The sequence below is a fragment of the Ascidia mentula genome, chromosome 9, assembly GCF_947561715.1.
Source record: "Ascidia mentula chromosome 9, kaAscMent1.1, whole genome shotgun sequence".
NCBI lineage: Eukaryota > Metazoa > Chordata > Ascidiacea > Phlebobranchia > Ascidiidae > Ascidia > Ascidia mentula.
The window spans coordinates 14,355,203-14,373,121 of NC_138574.1; the positions used below are offsets into that span (position 1 = coordinate 14,355,203).

Below are 17,919 nucleotides of genomic sequence, written 5' to 3' on the forward strand. Positions count from 1 at the left end.
CGTCAGTTATTTGCCACGCCTTCAGGTTGCTAAACGTCACCAAATTAACAGTTTTCACAGTTGAAAGACTTGTTTTTTGCAAAGCACGGTTTCACAAACCATCCACTGCAACATAAGAACTTACATTGTTTATTCGGGGGATTATTTTGTTTTTCAAGAATATTGTTTTCCATTTTGCTCATTATAATTTGTTTGTATTCGCTTTGCAGCAACGTCAGGTTTGCCCAAAAATTTCTGACCTTTAATTCTGAAAGCTTTAAGTTTAATCCGTATCAGCATGAATTGTTTATTGTGCGGAAGATCTCCGAACGAAGTGAGTGGAGACAGTACTGAGAAGGAGGAAATCCAAGGAGCGGCAACGTGTATCATAGAAAACGAATTCGTCCAGAACACGACTTGTCATGGAATGGCGTTCTGGTATTCTTCACGTTACACAATACAGAGGGTATTCTGGATACTTTTAGTTGTTGGTAAGAACATAATTCTTTAGGGAGTTTACTATTCTAGTTTGGCCCACAATAACATAAACAATTGTTGTTATTTTAAGTGCGGCTTATTAACTTGTGTCAACATCTAGGTCACGTATTTATTTTTTGTGGGGTTATTTGTTGTCAAACTTGATTAGTCTCGTTGAACCCAATTTTTAATTGATTTTTTAAAATTATTATGATTTGTATTTTAAGGTATGGCGTCAGTAATGTGCCAGCAAGTAGCGACTCGAGTAATCGCGTATTACGAGTACAAAGCGAGTACCGACATCTCATCCGAGTTTGTTGCTCAAATTCCATTTCCCGCTGTCACCATTTGCAACTTCAACAGGTAAGCCAGCAATTATACCAGGTTATGCACAGCGTACTACAGTACGAGCATTCGACCAAAGATTTATTGACAATTTGCAAAACTGTTGAAAAAACTGGTCACAATAAATTATCACTTATCCTGCCAGATATACTTTACTGCTGCAATACAGCTCGTCTGGCAATTTTATTCCAACGTTGCGGCCACCATGTAGTATTGTCTAAAATATTTTTATCATACAGTATTATTCACATTTTTACATCCTGATCGAAGGCTGCTGCATGGTGGCCGAAACGTTGATATAAGTAAATTGTTGCCAATGTGTTCAGTTATATTTAAAGATGATAATTACCGTGTGTTCACTGACGTAGATATTTCTTCCCGTCATCGGACGAAGAGGAATTCGCGATGCAAGCTTTGAACAGAGTCGCGTCACCAAAATACGTCAACTTCGCTATGCAGCACGACATTCCTCTTGACCTTGAGGAATTAGCTTACTTTGATCAACTCGACACGAATGTGAGCGATTACATGACTCTGAAGGGATATCCGCTACGTGAAAGAAGGGAAATTAAGGAATGCAGGTTGTTCAAGATCAAAGGCTTTAACAACAAATATATAGCTTTGTGGTGTGTTTACCACCAGGCAGGTGTTAATACCGACACAAAATATACTTAAAATAAGACAGTTGTATTTCATGCAATGGAATGATTGGCAGGATCGCCCAACCGCGCCGGTGAGAGCATGTTAACCTACTTAATATAAGTGTATATAATTAGATGGAACTTGGTTTGGAGCCTTTTTATGATATAAAAATTGGCTTTTGCGCTAGCAATACTACATATATGGTCCCCAGTTAGAAGTCTTTTTCAAATTTTGTTTAACAATGCTATCCTAAAAGAATAATTTTTTATTGCGTAATTAATAAACTTTTATGTTGGGCAGATTCGCCGGCGAGAGATGCACGACCAATGATTTTACTCCAGTCCTAACAAACTCGGGTAAATGTTACACGTTCAACGCCAACGTTGATGAGGAACGTTACCAGTTTATTGCTGGTCTGGGAGGTGGACTTACTTTGACGTTGGATGTTCTGCATTGGAATTATACGGAGGAACCGAATTCCGGGTACCAGGAGGCTGGGATTCGATTCCAGGTAATTGTGGTAACTTACAATCCGAATCCGAAGACAGTACAGAAATTTTCCCAAGCATGCATCTGACCAGCATGCGCCAAATTTAACAAGCACTAACGAACTACACAAACTAATTTTTTGTTTAGCAACTCCATTCTATGTAGATAAGTAAACGCCTGGGCGTGATATTCTAAATTGAACTTGCAAGCTTAAAAAAGTTCGGTAAACAAAGTTTAAAAAGCCCTGTTGAGACGATATTTGCTGGCATTACAACCACTTTCCTTGCCAACGAGGTATATGGAATGTATTTTAAAAGCCTCGCCGAAAGTATCTCTTCAGCATGCAATACAAAACGACACACTCATTATATAATTGGTTTAATCTTCAAACAAATAATAACACCTGCTTTTAGCAGCTTACTTCACGCCTTCTAATTGTGCAAAATGGTCAGTCCAATATACGGCTATATTAGTAATTGCTGCGTTCCAGGTCCACAGCAAGCACGTTCCCCCAGACGTTGATAAGAATGGAATCGGGGTTCCAGTTGGGAGAAAGGCTTACGCCCTCATGACACGTAAAGACACTAACGTCATGTATAAACCTTGGGGAATGTGCGACCCCGAGAACGAGAAAACCCTTGAGTATTTTTCCAATTATTCGCTACAGGCTTGCATGCAAGGTAAGCTGAATGGGTGCCTCGTTTTCATAATGGCTAAACCATCACTGGTATGGTTAGAGTGTTACTCGCAAAATGTAGTGGAAGAATGTGGATGCCGAACGTTTGATCAATACTGGGCGTTTGATATTGTTGAATGCACTCCGGAGCAAATGGCAAACTGTACATCACCGCTACTAGCATCCTTGGAGCGGGAGGTAATTGTCATGGCAACCATAGCAATAGAACTGTTAGTTTAACTTAAACCAGACTTCTTTCACGGCAGCTCACACCAGAGTTGTGTTCGTGTTCGGTTCCGTGTAATTTCAAAACCTTCTCTGTGAGCACTTCTTACGCTTATCTTCCCAACATTAACACGGCAACCTACCTCAAGGTAAGGCTATAAACGTATACAAACCAGCACCGGCTAGATGGGTACTGGTATACGTTATTGTTACCGTATTTTGACCGTTAAGGTGCAGTATTTTATCTCGATCTCTTTGTATTTGCGAATGGATTTGCAGAAGAGGCGTTTGCATTGTTTCAATTGAAAACATAAGTTTAGCGAACAATTTATTACCGACAAAGATTCGGGGTCAGATTCCTTTTTTTGTTTCTTGTCGTTCAGACTTGTTTTATTCAAAACATATGATCATGTTGTTTCAGAATACGTTCAGCGACACCAGCAATTATCTTGCCGACAATTTGTTGTCGCTCGATATTTCGTTCGAACAGATAGCGTTCACAAAAGAAGTTCAAACAAAATTAATCGATGAAAGTTCTTTGCTCAGCGACCTCGGTTAGTGTCGGGTGATTAAGTTTTTGTGGCAAATTTGAATTAGTTAAAGCTGTAGAGGCGCCAAATAATAATGTTTAGCCCTCAAACATAACTTAGCTAAGGTAATGAATTTTCCATTTTAAGATCTTTCAACATAAACTATACAGGCCGAGTTCACTTAACCGCGTGCTGTTTTGTCTGTCCTTTGTTTTCGTCCATTGAAAATGGTTGATGAATATTTTTTCAGTTGTAAAGATTGTATTATGTATTAGCTTACTGTATTAGCTATAATTTAATTTAATAAATATTATTTTTTAGGTGGGCAACTCGGTTTATGGGTGGGAATGAGTCTCATCACAATATTTGAGTTCTTTCAATATTTCATTATGAGACTGAGCGCCTGCGTCGTGCTTTCCAGCAAAAGAATTCAGAGGAAACGAAAGTTTTCCACAAATCAACACATCAACAACGCATTTGAACGATAAACAATTGTTACCTCAACCAGATCTTGCGCTTAAATATCCAAATAACTGTTTTTCGTTATTAGTACCCCTGCATATCTTGTTTTCTTCAAATCCTTTGCCTTCAAATTCTGCGATCACAACGGTTATTTCATGAATTTCCTGTTATTTAAGTTTCCTTAGTTTATTTAATGGGCACCGAAATACGGTGGTTGCGGGTTTGAATCCCACCGACAGCAAAATGCTTAGATTAAATTAGTTGTTTGTATCACTTTTTAATACTATGTTGTCTTTATCGCACTTTTCTTGATCAATATGTGGTTGATATTTTAATGAAATCAACAACAGTAACCACAAATAACATTTTTGAAACTGGACTTCTTCGGTTTCCGAGCTTACCTGACGCCACAAAGCAAGTCAGCCATGCGTAAAATATAGACAGCACGGGAAGTCACAAGTGTTGAAATCACAAAAATTAAAAGCACCGATTATTTATTGACATATGAACTATCAATATCATCCTAAATAATAACTTGGGGACCTTCGTTTGTTGACTGTGACGTACATGACAACAGACGCTTCAAGACGCCGTAGACACGACCTCTATGCTTTAAACGCGGTTGCATTGTGAAGGGTCAGGGTTTTGTGTTTGCAATTAGCCAGTGGTGTGGTTCCCTGTATATTAGATGTTTACAACCTCAGGTTCGCGGGCTTCGATGGGGTCCACGGGATGGTTTTAGGGATTCCATAAATGGTCAAGGGTAACTTTGTCATCAACATTTACGTGTATTCTGTGCGTTTTCTGTTGCGCGTTTTTTGTTCACTCTTAAAAACATTTTTCATATTTATATCCATTCTTTTATTTAAAGAAATGTACAGCTCATAGCTCGCCCCAAAGGAACTAAATGAAATGCACCTGATGTGCGCGACCGTTTCAATTAAATTGCAATCTTCACAGCGCAAAGTGCAGACTTTGTCGTGCAATTACCACGAAATATTGGTGCTAGGTAACGATCATTTTCAATCTCTTTAATTCTGCAATCAGGGCAGGTGCAGCTATGACTGTGTGTCCCGATAGAGAATTAGATTTGTTCGTTTTCATCAAACGCAACACGGGGAAAACTTTATTCATGACGTCAGTGATATAAGCGGTTTACTTTTTCCGGGCTACCAATATTTTGTGTTGTTGACAGCACACATATAAGAGAGCACGCGACACCTTTGTGACGAAACAAAAGTGCTTTGTCGTGGTCGCATTGTAGCGCGACTTTGCCGACAAAAGAAACAGAACTTTAACAAGCGGAGTAAACAGAGCAAGGATGCGATATCTTGTCACAGAAATCCACCGTAGTGGGGTTTTGTTTCACGAGGAGAATTGAGGAGAGAACGTCATGAGGTTATCAGAGGGGCACGAATATCACGTGATTCGTGACGTTAATTGATTGATTGATGAGAGAATCTATTGTGTGATCACGGGTCTCTGCGGAATTAAGTTTGGTGTCACATTTTTCCAAGGAGAAGTTAGATTGGCATCGGCGTCGAAATCAGGCATAGGAAATAGTTTTTTCGTCGAAATTGAACAGTTTGGCTGATGAAATAAAGTTATCTTGCCAGAGTCTGTGATAAAGTATCAGCTTCACCAATCTGTCATATGGGCAACAAACACTTGTAATTTGTGGTAATGATTGTGTTTGTCCTCTGTTATCGCCTATTATCAGGCATCTACAGGATCGCGGAAAAACAACGCCTTTTAAAATAAAATATACGTACGATAATTCTGAAAAAATAATGGATTGGGATGTTTTTTCTTGTACAATTTGCAACAATCTTAGTATTTGACCAGCCCAGCAAACTGAAACAAAATAAAGGAAAAGATCACCCGTATTTCTGGTGTACTTTCTTGTTTGTTGTTTTTGTAGTGCTGAGTGTAAACAAAAATATCCAAACCACTGCAGCAAAAAAGCACTGAACTTTGTTCCTTAATCCGTACAAGCATGAATTGTTTACTGTGCGGAAGATCTCCGAACGAAGTGAGTGGAGACAGTACTGAGAAGGAGGAAATGGAAGGAGCGGCAACGTGTATCATAGAAAACGAGTTCGTCCAGAACACGACTTGTCATGGAATGGCGTTCTGGTATTCGTCGCGTTACACAATACAGAGGGTATTCTGGATCCTTTTAGTTATTGGTAAGAACTGATTGTTTGCGAAACCTAGCGCACATAATGTTTGTAATAAAAAAAGCTATAATTATAATGATATTGTGGTTCAACATTGAGGTTATATAAAGTAAAAATTGATTCGTCTTGGTACATTTGAACTTAAATAACTCCAGTGTTAACTCTTGGTAGAGAGTTTATTTGTTCGTCAATAACCCCACTGTACCCAGGGTTACCATCGGTATGGACAGTAATATAAACACGCTGCTTTTTGATGCCGAAATATCGGATTTGCGTCAGAATTCCGATCTAATTTTAATACTATTTGCCAGTTTTTACTAATTTTTTATCAGGATGGTTGACCTTTATTATATTTTATGAACAAATAAGCAAGCTTGGAGGCTTAAACTAAGAACGTAAGTCCAAAATAAGCACGTTTCTTAGAATTAAGTACGGTATGGTAACCCCACAATATCTTTTATGATTTCTATTTTAAGGTATGACGTCAGCAATGTGCCAGCAAGTAGCGACTCGTGTAATCGCGTATTACGAGTACAAAGCGAGTACCGACATCTCATCCGAGTTTGTTACTCAAATGCCATTTCCCGCTGTAACCATTTGCAACTTCAACAGGTAAGCCAGCAAAAATAACACCAAGTGTGTAGCGACAGCAAAAGCAACAATTTAGAGAGAATGAAGTTTTATGTTTCCAAACTTTACTTTGTGTACTTGTTGTGGGAATAAAAAAAGTGCGTGCGTATTTTGCTGTACATATTTTTTCAACAAGTTAATAAAGCGTCCTGGATGTTAATGCGAATATTAGAGAAGTCATTTGTTGCGAAAAATCTCCCAAAAGTTTTACCTAAAAAAATTAAAATTTAGTGACCCCTGCATAATTATTACATATTCACTGGCATCGTAGCCAACCTGGATCAAATATATGCTTCTGCGAACGTAGGCCGAGTCCACACTCACGCTTTGCGCCTGCGGATTCTTTGTTTGTTTCATTGTCCCGAGCGTACGCCCGCAAACAAACAAAGAATCCGCCGGCGCAAAGCGTGAGTGTGGACCCGGCCTTAATCATTTACAACATTGACGTAGATATTTCTTCCCGTCATCGGACGAAGAGGAATTCGCGATGCAGGCTCTGAACAGAGTCGCGTCACCAAGATACGTCAACTTCGCCCAGCACCAAGACATTTCACTCGACCTTGAGGAATTAGATTACTTCAATGGACTCGACACGAATGTTAGCGATTACATGACTCTGAAGGGATATCCGCTAAATGATAGGGAACAAATTCGTGAGTGCAGGTAACAGTTATTTTGAAGATTACCTTGATTACTTGAGCAAAGTGGAGCCAATAATATAAATTATGCGAGCTGTTGACAAATGGACTCTGTATCGACCTGTATCAGTGCAGCTTGGAAAGGTTTTCCACGCTATAGCGTCACAATACTCTTTGGTTTGGAAACCTTTTTATTTTTTGTATTGCAAGTTCTCGCCGCATATTCTGTTTATTCACGTACTGGCTTTGTGCTTATCGGTGCATTTACAATCACAATGTTGCTGTTGCGTAATTCAGAATGCAAACCTAAGACTGCCATTTCTATTAGCAAATAACCTTTACTTCGAATTGTGCATATCCAAGCTTAGGGGGATTTAAATGGCTTAAAAAACCCTGATGCGATTCCACCGTTTACTCAAACAAGTATTTATTTTACGCAGATTCGCCGGTGAGAGATGCACGGCGAGTAATTTCACCGCAGTCCTAACAAACTCTGGTAAATGTTACACCTTCAACGCCAACGTTGATGAGGAACGTTACCAGTCCATTGCCGGCCTGGGAGGTGGACTTACTTTGACGTTGGATGTTCTGCATTGGAATTATACGGAGGAACCGGATTCCGGGTACCAGGAGGCTGGGATTCGATTCCAGGTAATTGTGTTTTAATATTTGAACAATTTTAACCGTTGAGCACAAAGTTTAGTTGTACTTGAAGTTTCGCGGGGAACAACATTACTGAAAAGTACAGAAAATGGCAAGTTCATCAATTTGTCGTAGCCAAGTGCATTTTTTTGGAAATGTATTTAAACTATAACAAAAACTCTTCCATCTGATTCTGACCATTTCGAGAATTACATAAACAAAGCCTATAACCATACATAAATTCCAGGTTCACAGCAAACACGTTCCCCCAGACGTTGATAGGAATGGAATCGGGGTCCCAGTTGGGAGAAAGGCTTACGCCCTCATGACACGTAAAGACACTAACGTCATGTATAAACCTTGGGGATTGTGCGACCCTGAGAATGAGAAAACCCTTGAGTATTTTTCCAATTATTCGCTTCAGGCTTGCATGCAAGGTAAGCTGGTCTTAAGGTTAGGTTGTGTGTACATAAGACATTGTAGCTCACGTAAGAATAGTGCTTCTAAATTCGATGTGATCGACAGAATCCTGTATTAAAAGTGGATTTTACACTTAATGTGCTGATGTCTAATTTAAACAAGATGGCCCGGATTGATGTATTGACGGCAAGATTTATAAATAAGTGAAACATGAAACGAATTTAGTAATAATTATTACGTCATTGCTGTTGTGGTTGCGTATTATAAATAATAATGGTTTAAGACGAGGTTTTTTTAACAACAATAGCCTGAACGTGTTTTCAGAGTGTTACACGAGCTTAGTGGTGGCGGAATGTGGATGTCGAACATTTGATCAATACTGGGCTCATGATATTGTTGAATGCACTCCAGAACAAATGGCAAACTGTACATCACCACTAAGAGCATCCCTAGAACGGGAGGTAATAAAGTATTTGCTTAATAAAACTCTATGTTGTGACATAACGGGCGAGGTTTAAGAGTTCTCCGGATGATGTGAATCGTTTTAATCTTGCCGGGGCGCGGTAGCCTTACTCGAAGGGTCTTGCGAAGTTCGTTTCGTAAAAAACTTCGTGGGTTTTCACCTTTTGTAGTCAGAGCCGGCACAAGCTCATTTTGCACCCTATAGTCAAGGTATTAGGTTTTTCGCCTTATTGTACCACTTTCTCCCACCCAAATTACTGATTATTAAGTTGCCATAGAAGATAGCAGGGTTTTATTGCACAAATCACGAATCACAATGTGTAATTTTCGGTAAGTGTGTCGGGCGCTTTTTTAGGAAGTGTTGCGTCCCCTCCAGGCTGTGCGCCATAGTCTGTTGCCTGGTTCGCCTAATAAACACGCCGGCCCTAATTGTAGTAAAAAACTAATTTATTGTAAGCAATGTGGAGCCAATAATATGAATTTGTGTATAAGCTGCAGACAGATGGCCACTGTTTCGACCTAAAAGGTCTCATCAGTGCAGCTGGTGTGACTATAAGACGAACTTTGCAGACCAAACGGCCAAGCAAAGACTTCCACTTTGTGGTGACTATACAGTCACCGTCATCCGTTGGGCACCAAACTAGGTGCAACCTTACGGAGCAAACAAGGTGGAAACACTACGGCCAAGCAAGCTTAACCAATAGTGCCGTCAGGCCCCGTGTCACAATTGGCCGTTTGGTCTGCAAAGTTCGTCTTATAGTCACACCAGCTGCACTGATGAGACCTTTTAGGTCGAAACAGTGGCCATCTGTCTGCAGCTTATACACAAATTCATATTATTGGCTCCACATTGCTTATCATATGATTATTGTGACACGGGGCCTGACGGCACTATTGGTTAAGCTTGCTTGGCCGTAGTGTTTCCACCTTGTTTGCTCCGTAAGGTTGCACCTAGTTTGGTGCCCAACGGATGACGGTGACTGTATAGTCACCACAAAGTGGAAGTCTTTGCTTGGCCGTTTGGTCTGCAAAGTTCGTCTTATAGTCACACCAGCTGCACTGATGAGACCTTTTAGGTCGAAACAGTGGCCATCTGTCTGCAGCTTATACATAATTTATTGTATTTCGTTCGTCACAAATTGGTGAAGCTTAAAAACCAAAACCACTTTCGCGTTATACTTGTGACCACAGCAATAGAACCGTTAGTTTATCTTAAACCAGACTTTTTCCCCAGCTCACGCCAGCGTTGTGTTCGTGTTCGGTTCCGTGTAATTTCAAAACCTTCTCTGTGAGCACTTCTTACGCTTACCTTCCAAACATCAATATGGCAACTTTCTTCCAGGTAGGGTTATAAACGTATATATATATGCACGTACAACTGACTATAATATTCGTTGTTGTTTTCCATTAACATTTATACGACGCCTTTTTTTGTGTTAATCTGCATATCCTTGTCTACTAAAAGACATGTGTTTGACAAGTTTAAAGTATGCTGGGAATGGTTTTTACCCTGCTAAAATTTCTGCACAAACAAAAATTTTGCAGTATTTAAAGCAAACAAATGCCATTTCGTTTTCAGAATACGTTCAGCGACACCAGTAATTATCTTGCCGACAATTTGTTGTCGCTCGATATTTCGTTCGAACAGATAGCGTTCACAAAGGAAGTTCAAACCAAATTAATCGATGAAAGTTCTCTGCTCAGCGACCTCGGTTAGTTCCAGTCTTGATTTGTTTCAAAAGTGTGCACTTTATTACTTTCCTTTGGTGACAAAAAATAAACATAATAATGTAGAAAAAAACTTAAAATGTACAGGCATAAAAGTTACAACATGCCTAAAATGACAATGAACAGTCCAGAGTGCATTTTTTGTATTATTTTTACATTTAAAAATACAATAAATAAAAAATACAAAATCTAGAATAAAAAATACAAAATCTAGAAGTATATATAGCCTACATGTATTAAAATATTATTTTTTAGGCGGGCAGCTCGGTCTATGGGTTGGAATGAGTCTGGTCACCATATTTGAGTTTGTTCAATATTTTATTATGAGACTGAGCGCCTGCGTCGTGCTTTCCAGCAAAAGATTTCAGAGGAAGCGCAAGTTTTCAACAAACCAACATAACAATAACGCATTTGAACGATAAATCAAATTGTTACCTAAACTAAAATTTGCACTTATTATAGCAGTGCTTTCCAACCGGTGGTACGCGTGCCACTAGTGGTACGCGACGGCATTCAGGTGGTCCGCGAGCACCTTTTCCGGAATTTGCGGATATAGTTCGAATTTAAAAAATCGTAAGTGATCACAAAATGTTTGCCACTTCATCCCCCAGGTCACTTTGTAACACTCAACTAGGTGGTACGCGTTGAAATTGTTTTACTTCCAAATGGTACGCAACCACAGAAAGGTTTGGAATCACTGTATTTTTGCCATTTGTCTCGTTTTTTTACTTCCGTAAGGTGTGGCTGTGGCTTGCAAAACATCGGTTGAATTTTGAATGAATCCGAACAAAAACTGAAACTTTTTGTTTGTGAATTTCTGTCGTTGGCCGTGAGCCTGGAGGTAAAGAGTTCAAATCCCATCGACTGTGCCTCGATTAAAGTAGTTGTTTGTATTACTTGTATTTCATTGTACGCATGTTTTTGCATATTTTACTGGTTTCCAGTTGAATTTTTTTTATCAGCAACAGCTGTGTGACAATGACAACACTGTTTGAAATCACTGACAGATTTTGTAATGTTGCATATTTATTTTTATACACCGCACATTCCATGGCATTGTTGACGCGTTTTTCTGTGTTTCATTTCGTCACTAATCTTGCTTCTGAAAGTTTCAATTTAAAGATGATTTTACTCCGTTTTCAGACGTTGGTTTAATACGAATATGGAATCACAAAATTTTAAACCGGTTTTTGTGTAGTTTTGTGATGCCCCAGTTACAGGAAGCCGAACCCTATATTCCCAGCCCTACCCAAAAACCGTGACCACAACAAAACGCTCGTAGCAAATACGTAGTTTTGTCCCTTTCAAAACTAAATTGACGTCACAAAGGAAGTCAGTCGTCCGTATAATTTGGCGCAACGACAGAAAACAGTTGGTTGAACGTTTAGCAACCACAATATTAAAAGTCTCGATCAATTTGTGATATTTGGACAGGAAAATGGCATCAGTATGTTCTGACATATTAACGTGAAGTGCCTTCGTTTGTTGACTGTGACGTAACTTCCCTCTGTGTGTTCATAGCAGCGTGACAATAGACGCTTTAAGCCGCCGGCAACACGATTTCTACGCTTTAAAACGCGGTTGATTGTGAAGAGTGTTGGTTGAGGCGGTATCAGGCTCTTGTGTGTGCAGTGTTAGTCAGTGGGTTTGGTTTACTGTATGTATACCAGCACTTACTTCATGTGATGTTTAGAATAGGTTTAATAAAGTGTTATTCAAGGAGAACTTGAGGCATGTTGTGTGCATTGGTACAGCTTGTTGTAAACAATATAGCCTGGTTGTTTTGTCTGTAAACAGATATGTGTGAAAAAATCCATGCAGTCGCTTTTGAGATAACAAACCTACTCGCGTTGTAAGTTTTGGGATTTTTTTAGGCACTTGACAGATCAAGATTCACAATTAAAGGTAAACTTTAGGGATGTACCTCTTTTTTTCCATAGGTGCAAATTTGCCAGGTCATTCTCTAAACCCAGTTTGCCGAAATGAAATGCGATCACGATGAGAAAAGCTGTGTGCCCGAAAAAGATTTTGCCAATACAACAAGTTTACATGGTGTGGCTTTCTGGTGGAATTCTAAGTCTGCCATACAAAGGGCATTCTGGGTGGTGTTGGTATTAGGTAAGTGTCACGTGCCCCGTTTCGGTGGAGTGACCACGCTTTGAAGCGGCTAGTCACGTGATTTACTCATGGGAAAACCTTTTCCTTTTTATAAATTTAATGTTATTGAGAATTTGTGAAACTATTTTGAACAATTTGATTTTAAAATTTCCGGGGATATGTAACAGCATTTCGCATTTTTGCATTTCCTAAAATTCAAAACTATTACAGTAACTTTAGTTGATGATCAAGTAACAAGTTAATTTAAATGAAAGTAGTTAGTAATAATGCACTCTTAGCTTTTATAAACCTTTTACAACAGTTATGTAACAATCCTGGTTTACTAAAGTAGATGTTTTTTATCGTTGTTACAGCTATGTTCTGTGGCCTCATCCAACAATGCTTTAGTCGGATCTCGGCGTATTACGATTATGAAACAAGCACTGAAGTTTCGCGTCACTTCTGGCCTCAAATACAATTTCCAGCCGTCACCATATGTAACTTCAACAGGTAAATTCTTCTAACATTCAATTCTGTATATTCTCAAAGTTTGGGTTAGGTATGCCAACTTCAATCAACCGGTATCCACACATTTTACTGTACGTTTTTAGCATTAATGCATAGTTGTTTACAACTTACATAAGTTGGATGTAAGGACTGCAAAATTTTTTTATACATTACCAACAATTTGTTCATTCTTGCAAAAATTACGTTGTTGACCTTGTAGAATAATCACGAATAACCCAGTATTCGTTTCTAAGTTGCTTTGCTGCTTTTCCAGACTGTTTGACCCAGAATCACCAGAAGAACTGGCAGCCATGCGTCTACTCAACCGTATCCTGACGCCTGAAATCACACCAATGGGTCCGACTGTAAATTTATCTGCCCTGGAGTTTTTCAACACCCCAAACTTCAGTATTAGTGACTACTACACGAGGAAGGGTTTTCCCCTGAACAATGAAACACTGTTAAGCTGCAGGTAGATTGCTATTTTTTATCAAATTTATGAACGTTATACGGCACTCTTGCTGGCATGTTAAGTATAGTGATTTTTTTACGTACTGTTGTAGTGTGACACATTTAAACCAATGTTTTTTTGGTGTTTGATTTTGTTTGAAGTTTGGTTTTGTTGGGCGCCAAAACAAGCTGACAATTTGTTAGTTGTTTTTATCAAATAAACGCAGGTGTAGTGGTTAGTTTGTTGGTGGTAATGTAAGATATTTTATCATTATGACTGTTTTCACCTCGAAGTGGTTTCTGCCTCGAATATGATCGTTTCCATAATAACAATAAGAAACTAATGTAACATGACACAGTTTTTCAGGAATCCCGTGCTCGGCTGAAGACTTCACTCCAGTCTTTACAACCATGGGCAAATGTTACACCTTCAACGCAAAACCCGAAACATTGGTCCACCAAACCCTACCTGGAGTTTACGGCGGACTCGAGTTAACGCTCAACGTTTTGCATTGGAACTATACGGAGGATCCGGAATACGGGAACCTAAACGCGGGTATTCGATTCCAGGTGGTGTTGATGAGACAATCGTACTAAGCATGGTAGAAAAATCGAAAAAAAGTCATGGTTACTTGGGATTAAATAAGCGTGGGTTGTATGCGTGGGACAGCAGTGAAAGGCTCAAAGACATGACATACGTTTCCTGTTAGTCATGCCTGCCGCAAGAATCAACACAACAAATGCAGTTACGCCTACACGTTTGCCTGCAGCGTTGATCTGCAGCCTATTTTTCACATTACTGGATAGATTAAATTGTTGTAAGTTATCAAGGAAGTCACAATGCTTTGCTCACAGATTGTGTTTAATGGTACTAAAATGTTACGTAACGCAACACGTCACCAGATATGCAGTCTATTCATATAACGGTGGCCGAAATACACGCAATAATTATAAACCTTGCATAGCTCTAGTTTTATTCAGCCCCTAACACGTGTAACTATTCTGGGTGACACATTTTTACCAGTATTATATCATTAGATGTCACAGCATTTTTTAAAGCAGATGACTAAAGTTACCACAAAATGTAAAGTATAATTTAGATCAATATTACTAAGCTATTAACACGTAAATATATCTAGGTTTATAAGCTTCGTAGTCCATTCATTGCAGCCTACAGATCCAGCTATAGGCTACAATGCCTGGGCTGCGAAGCCTGGAAACCTAATGGACTCGATACGATAGCTGTGATCGCCAAGCATGGCCCTGCGCAGTTGGGCGATCCTGCTAATCATGCCATTGCTGCGTTGTGTAAATATTTCTAGGTTGATTTTTATTCATCTCCTTTACGTCACGTGTAACATTTCCAGGTACACGGCCAGAATGACGTCACAGATGTGGACGGATACGGAATGGCTGTTCCAGTTGGTCAAGCCGGCTACGCTCTGATGGGTAGAAAGGATGTAACGAATATGTTCCATCCATGGGGAGTTTGTCATCCCGATCTGGAAAGGACTTTGACAACTGTTGGGAAAAAATATTCTGTTGATAGATGTTTCTCAGGTGCTGGAACACTGGATTTGTGATAGATTTGGTTTTGCACCTTTATGGAAAACTACATTTATTTTCAGTAGAAACACTGTGGCCTTCACCATATTCGACATTCTTTGATTAAATTTCATTAAGTTCGTTAGTTTAGGCTGGAAGATTTAAATTCACCAAGATCGTTTGTCAGTAATTGCCAAAACGTTAGAAGCATATTGAGTGTAACTGGAGTTTGGGCCCCTCTTATTTTAATAAAATCGCAGCTAATTTTGATGATGTCGTATCCTTTGGCGTATATTTGCGCTTCACAAAAGAACCATAAAAACTACGCATCAATACCCTTGGCATTGAATTGCATATTTACGTATTTGTGTTTGTTCCAATCGGGATGAGAACTGCGTCTGTCAGTCAACTCCCTTGTGTGATTTCCATCCAGCATTTATTTAACTGCGGCCTTCTCTGCAGAGTGCGTTTCTTTGAGGTTGTTGAATAAATGTGGGTGTTACCAGTACGGACTTCCTCGGGTGTCTTTCCATACAGACCATCCAGAATGCACCATCAATCAAACCATCACATGCAGCACTCCGCTTTTTTTTCAGCTTTTGGAAAAGGTTAGCCTGCAAAATAAAATTATTGGGTTATAAAAAAATATACTCGACATTAAACTAAAAACAATGTTTCAAGTTTAGAAAGAAACATGAAACTTTTTTTATCGAAGAAATAGAGCATTTTTTAATAGAACATTTTTGTATCGAATCTTTTTCCAGCTGGAACTGAGTGACTGCCCGTGCCCGATTCCATGTAATTTCACCGAATATGCGACCCAACTTTCTTATGCACTTTTCCCTAATGTTCGGGTTCGTCGCACTGGCGAGGTGAGCTACAAGATGTTTACGATAAATGGTAACTTCTTTGAGTATCGAACAAGTTTGTTTATACAAAAACTACGATGCACTTGCGCAAAACGTTTTGCGGTAAAAACTCCCAACACTGATAGTTATGAACTTAGTGAGGAGAAAGTTATGATATCAAATGGTTCAACAACACGTGTAATTTTCGGTACCAACCACTAGCTTAATAGTGAGGAGAAAGTCATGATACTACTAGCAGTCACTACCTTAATGGGGATTTCGCAACCCTTCTCTATAGGATAACTTTATGTTAATCTGTGTTTAAGACGTCTGCCTAATATGTCCAGCACCTTAGCTTTGACTTGCTTATTGAACATTCGAGTTCTACGTTGTTGCTTTTTACTTAAACCAGGACCTCATCGCACGTGAGTACATCAAGGACAATTACTTATCTTTAAACGTCGCCTTTTCGCAACTCAGCATCATAACCGAAGTTCAGTCGAAGAAAGTCGACGAATCGGCGTTGCTAAGCGACATAGGTAAGCGTAATATTGATTTGCAAAAAAAGTGGCCTCATATTTACCTGTCCACCTGTTGTACTGCTGCATGGTGTGCATGTTTACTGCAACACCAGTATCGGCAAAGGAATGCATGTTTTCGGTCGTACACAAGTCAACTGACATCCGACATTTACATGAAGATAATAACTATTCTATGGTGAACGTCGCTCTTGTTAACCCGAAGGCCTTTCAATCAACTAATTATATAACAAAGAAAGATTTTGATTTTGGATAAAAAGTTTATGGCATTTTATTTGAATAAGAAGCTTTTTAATCATTTTATTACTGTATTTACTGTAACCAAGGAACTAAAGATTCTCACAGGACGAAAAATATTCCAAACAACAGCCAAGCTAAACCTGTTGGTTAAAGCTAGTGCTTTGTGTGCAGTTACATGACGTAATACAAATACTTTAATATGTTTACAGGAGGTCAGCTCGGTTTATGGGTGGGAATGAGTCTCATAACTTTGGTAGAGTTTATGCAATACCTCACAATAAGAACATGGAAATCTTGTAAATCAAAACCGAAAGAGGAGGCGAGTGACAAAGAAAACGACGTCGGACCTCAATCTTTATAACTCAAGATTGCATTTTTTTCTTTTCTTTTTTGTCAATTCTTACATGAAATTCGTGTTTTTTTAAAGTTTCAGTCAATGACGATTCTTGTGCGCACATTCGTATGTTCAAGGCGGCTGCCTGCTGCGAATACCTTATCTTGGTTGTCCAGTCACAATATTGACAGGTCCGGCGCTTCCATTAGGCGAACTAGGCAAGAACGCACAGCCTTAAAGAGGTTCCAGACTTTGCAAAAACCGCCCGCCCCATGTACTAAAATTAGACCTCGGAATAACCTTCCTGCTTGGTGCTGTAAAAAAACCTGCTATCTACTACAGCAATTCAATAGACAGCGGGTGGCATTAGGTTGTTCAATGAGGCGAAAAAAAGTTGGTGCAAAAAATTAGGCTTCCTCTGACCCTTGATAATATTTTGTTGCAAGTTCGTTTAGAATGTTTCACAGAAGTTATTGAGAACACACCGGAAAACAATGCTGGTGGGAAACAAAAATATTTTTCATGGTTTGAGACATATTGGACGTTTTATTTTAGCGCTTATAACTTGTGTTGATTCGTATTTTGCTTTCGCGTTGTTTCTTCGCTTTTGTGCACTGCAATGCCGATTTGAAGCACTTAAACACGTTCTAACATGTTTTACTTTTAAACCTTGTCACTGCTTTTGCGCGCTCTTGACTAGGGGTTGTTAAACAAACAATTTTAAATACAAATTGAAGGAAAAATGGGACGGGTTGAATCAAATCATTTTCGTCTTCAACATAATGTTGTTTGTCCAACAAATTTAACTTATATGACCTATGAATGCTAGAATTT

General features: G+C 39.1%; 3 protein-coding genes across 3 annotated transcripts; all 3 read left to right on the forward strand.

Annotated features, from left to right (window-relative positions):
• The first annotated feature begins 277 nt into the window (after positions 1 to 277).
• LOC145914665 (acid-sensing ion channel 1-like) lies at positions 278 to 4,545 on the forward strand. The gene is made up of 9 exons (XM_083002481.1): positions 278 to 470; positions 684 to 819; positions 1,170 to 1,382; positions 1,744 to 1,954; positions 2,423 to 2,612; positions 2,670 to 2,806; positions 2,875 to 2,982; positions 3,255 to 3,387; positions 3,685 to 4,545. The coding sequence occupies exons 1-9, from the start codon at positions 278 to 280 to the stop codon at positions 3,849 to 3,851; spliced, it is 1,488 nt and encodes a 495-aa protein (XP_082858607.1). The 3' UTR covers positions 3,852 to 4,545.
• Positions 4,546 to 5,751: 1,206 nt separating this feature from the next.
• Positions 5,752 to 11,655, forward strand: LOC145913407 (acid-sensing ion channel 1C-like). Its single transcript, XM_083001056.1, has 9 exons — positions 5,752 to 6,014; positions 6,482 to 6,617; positions 7,086 to 7,298; positions 7,714 to 7,924; positions 8,163 to 8,352; positions 8,660 to 8,796; positions 10,032 to 10,139; positions 10,377 to 10,509; positions 10,781 to 11,655. The coding sequence occupies exons 1-9, from the start codon at positions 5,822 to 5,824 to the stop codon at positions 10,945 to 10,947; spliced, it is 1,488 nt and encodes a 495-aa protein (XP_082857182.1). The 5' UTR covers positions 5,752 to 5,821; the 3' UTR covers positions 10,948 to 11,655.
• An 817-nt stretch (positions 11,656 to 12,472) lies between these two features.
• Positions 12,473 to 17,803, forward strand: LOC145913408 (bile acid-sensitive ion channel-like). Its single transcript, XM_083001057.1, has 9 exons — positions 12,473 to 12,643; positions 12,997 to 13,132; positions 13,404 to 13,601; positions 13,939 to 14,149; positions 14,947 to 15,139; positions 15,587 to 15,732; positions 15,889 to 15,996; positions 16,385 to 16,511; positions 16,961 to 17,803. Exons 1-9 carry the CDS (start codon positions 12,508 to 12,510, stop codon positions 17,110 to 17,112), a joined length of 1,407 nt encoding a protein of 468 aa, XP_082857183.1. The 5' UTR covers positions 12,473 to 12,507; the 3' UTR covers positions 17,113 to 17,803.
• The last annotated feature ends 116 nt before the right edge of the window (positions 17,804 to 17,919 follow it).

Excerpts from the sequence above, each read along its gene's own strand:
- LOC145914665 (XM_083002481.1), top strand. The coding sequence starts at position 278 with ATGAATTGTTTATTGTGCGGAAGATCTCCGAACGAAGTGAGTGGAGAC. Across the intron at positions 471-683 it reads CTGGATACTTTTAGTTGTTG|GTATGGCGTCAGTAATGTGC; the intron begins GTAAGAACATAA and ends TTGTATTTTAAG. Across the intron at positions 1,383-1,743 it reads AGGGAAATTAAGGAATGCAG|ATTCGCCGGCGAGAGATGCA; the intron begins GTTGTTCAAGAT and ends TATGTTGGGCAG.
- LOC145913407 (XM_083001056.1), top strand. The coding sequence starts at position 5,822 with ATGAATTGTTTACTGTGCGGAAGATCTCCGAACGAAGTGAGTGGAGAC. Across the intron at positions 6,618-7,085 it reads ACCATTTGCAACTTCAACAG|ATATTTCTTCCCGTCATCGG; the intron begins GTAAGCCAGCAA and ends ACATTGACGTAG. Across the intron at positions 8,353-8,659 it reads GCTTCAGGCTTGCATGCAAG|AGTGTTACACGAGCTTAGTG; the intron begins GTAAGCTGGTCT and ends ACGTGTTTTCAG.
- LOC145913408 (XM_083001057.1), top strand. The coding sequence starts at position 12,508 with ATGAAATGCGATCACGATGAGAAAAGCTGTGTGCCCGAAAAAGATTTT. Across the intron at positions 13,602-13,938 it reads GAAACACTGTTAAGCTGCAG|TTTTTCAGGAATCCCGTGCT; the intron begins GTAGATTGCTAT and ends AACATGACACAG. Across the intron at positions 15,997-16,384 it reads GGGTTCGTCGCACTGGCGAG|GACCTCATCGCACGTGAGTA; the intron begins GTGAGCTACAAG and ends TACTTAAACCAG.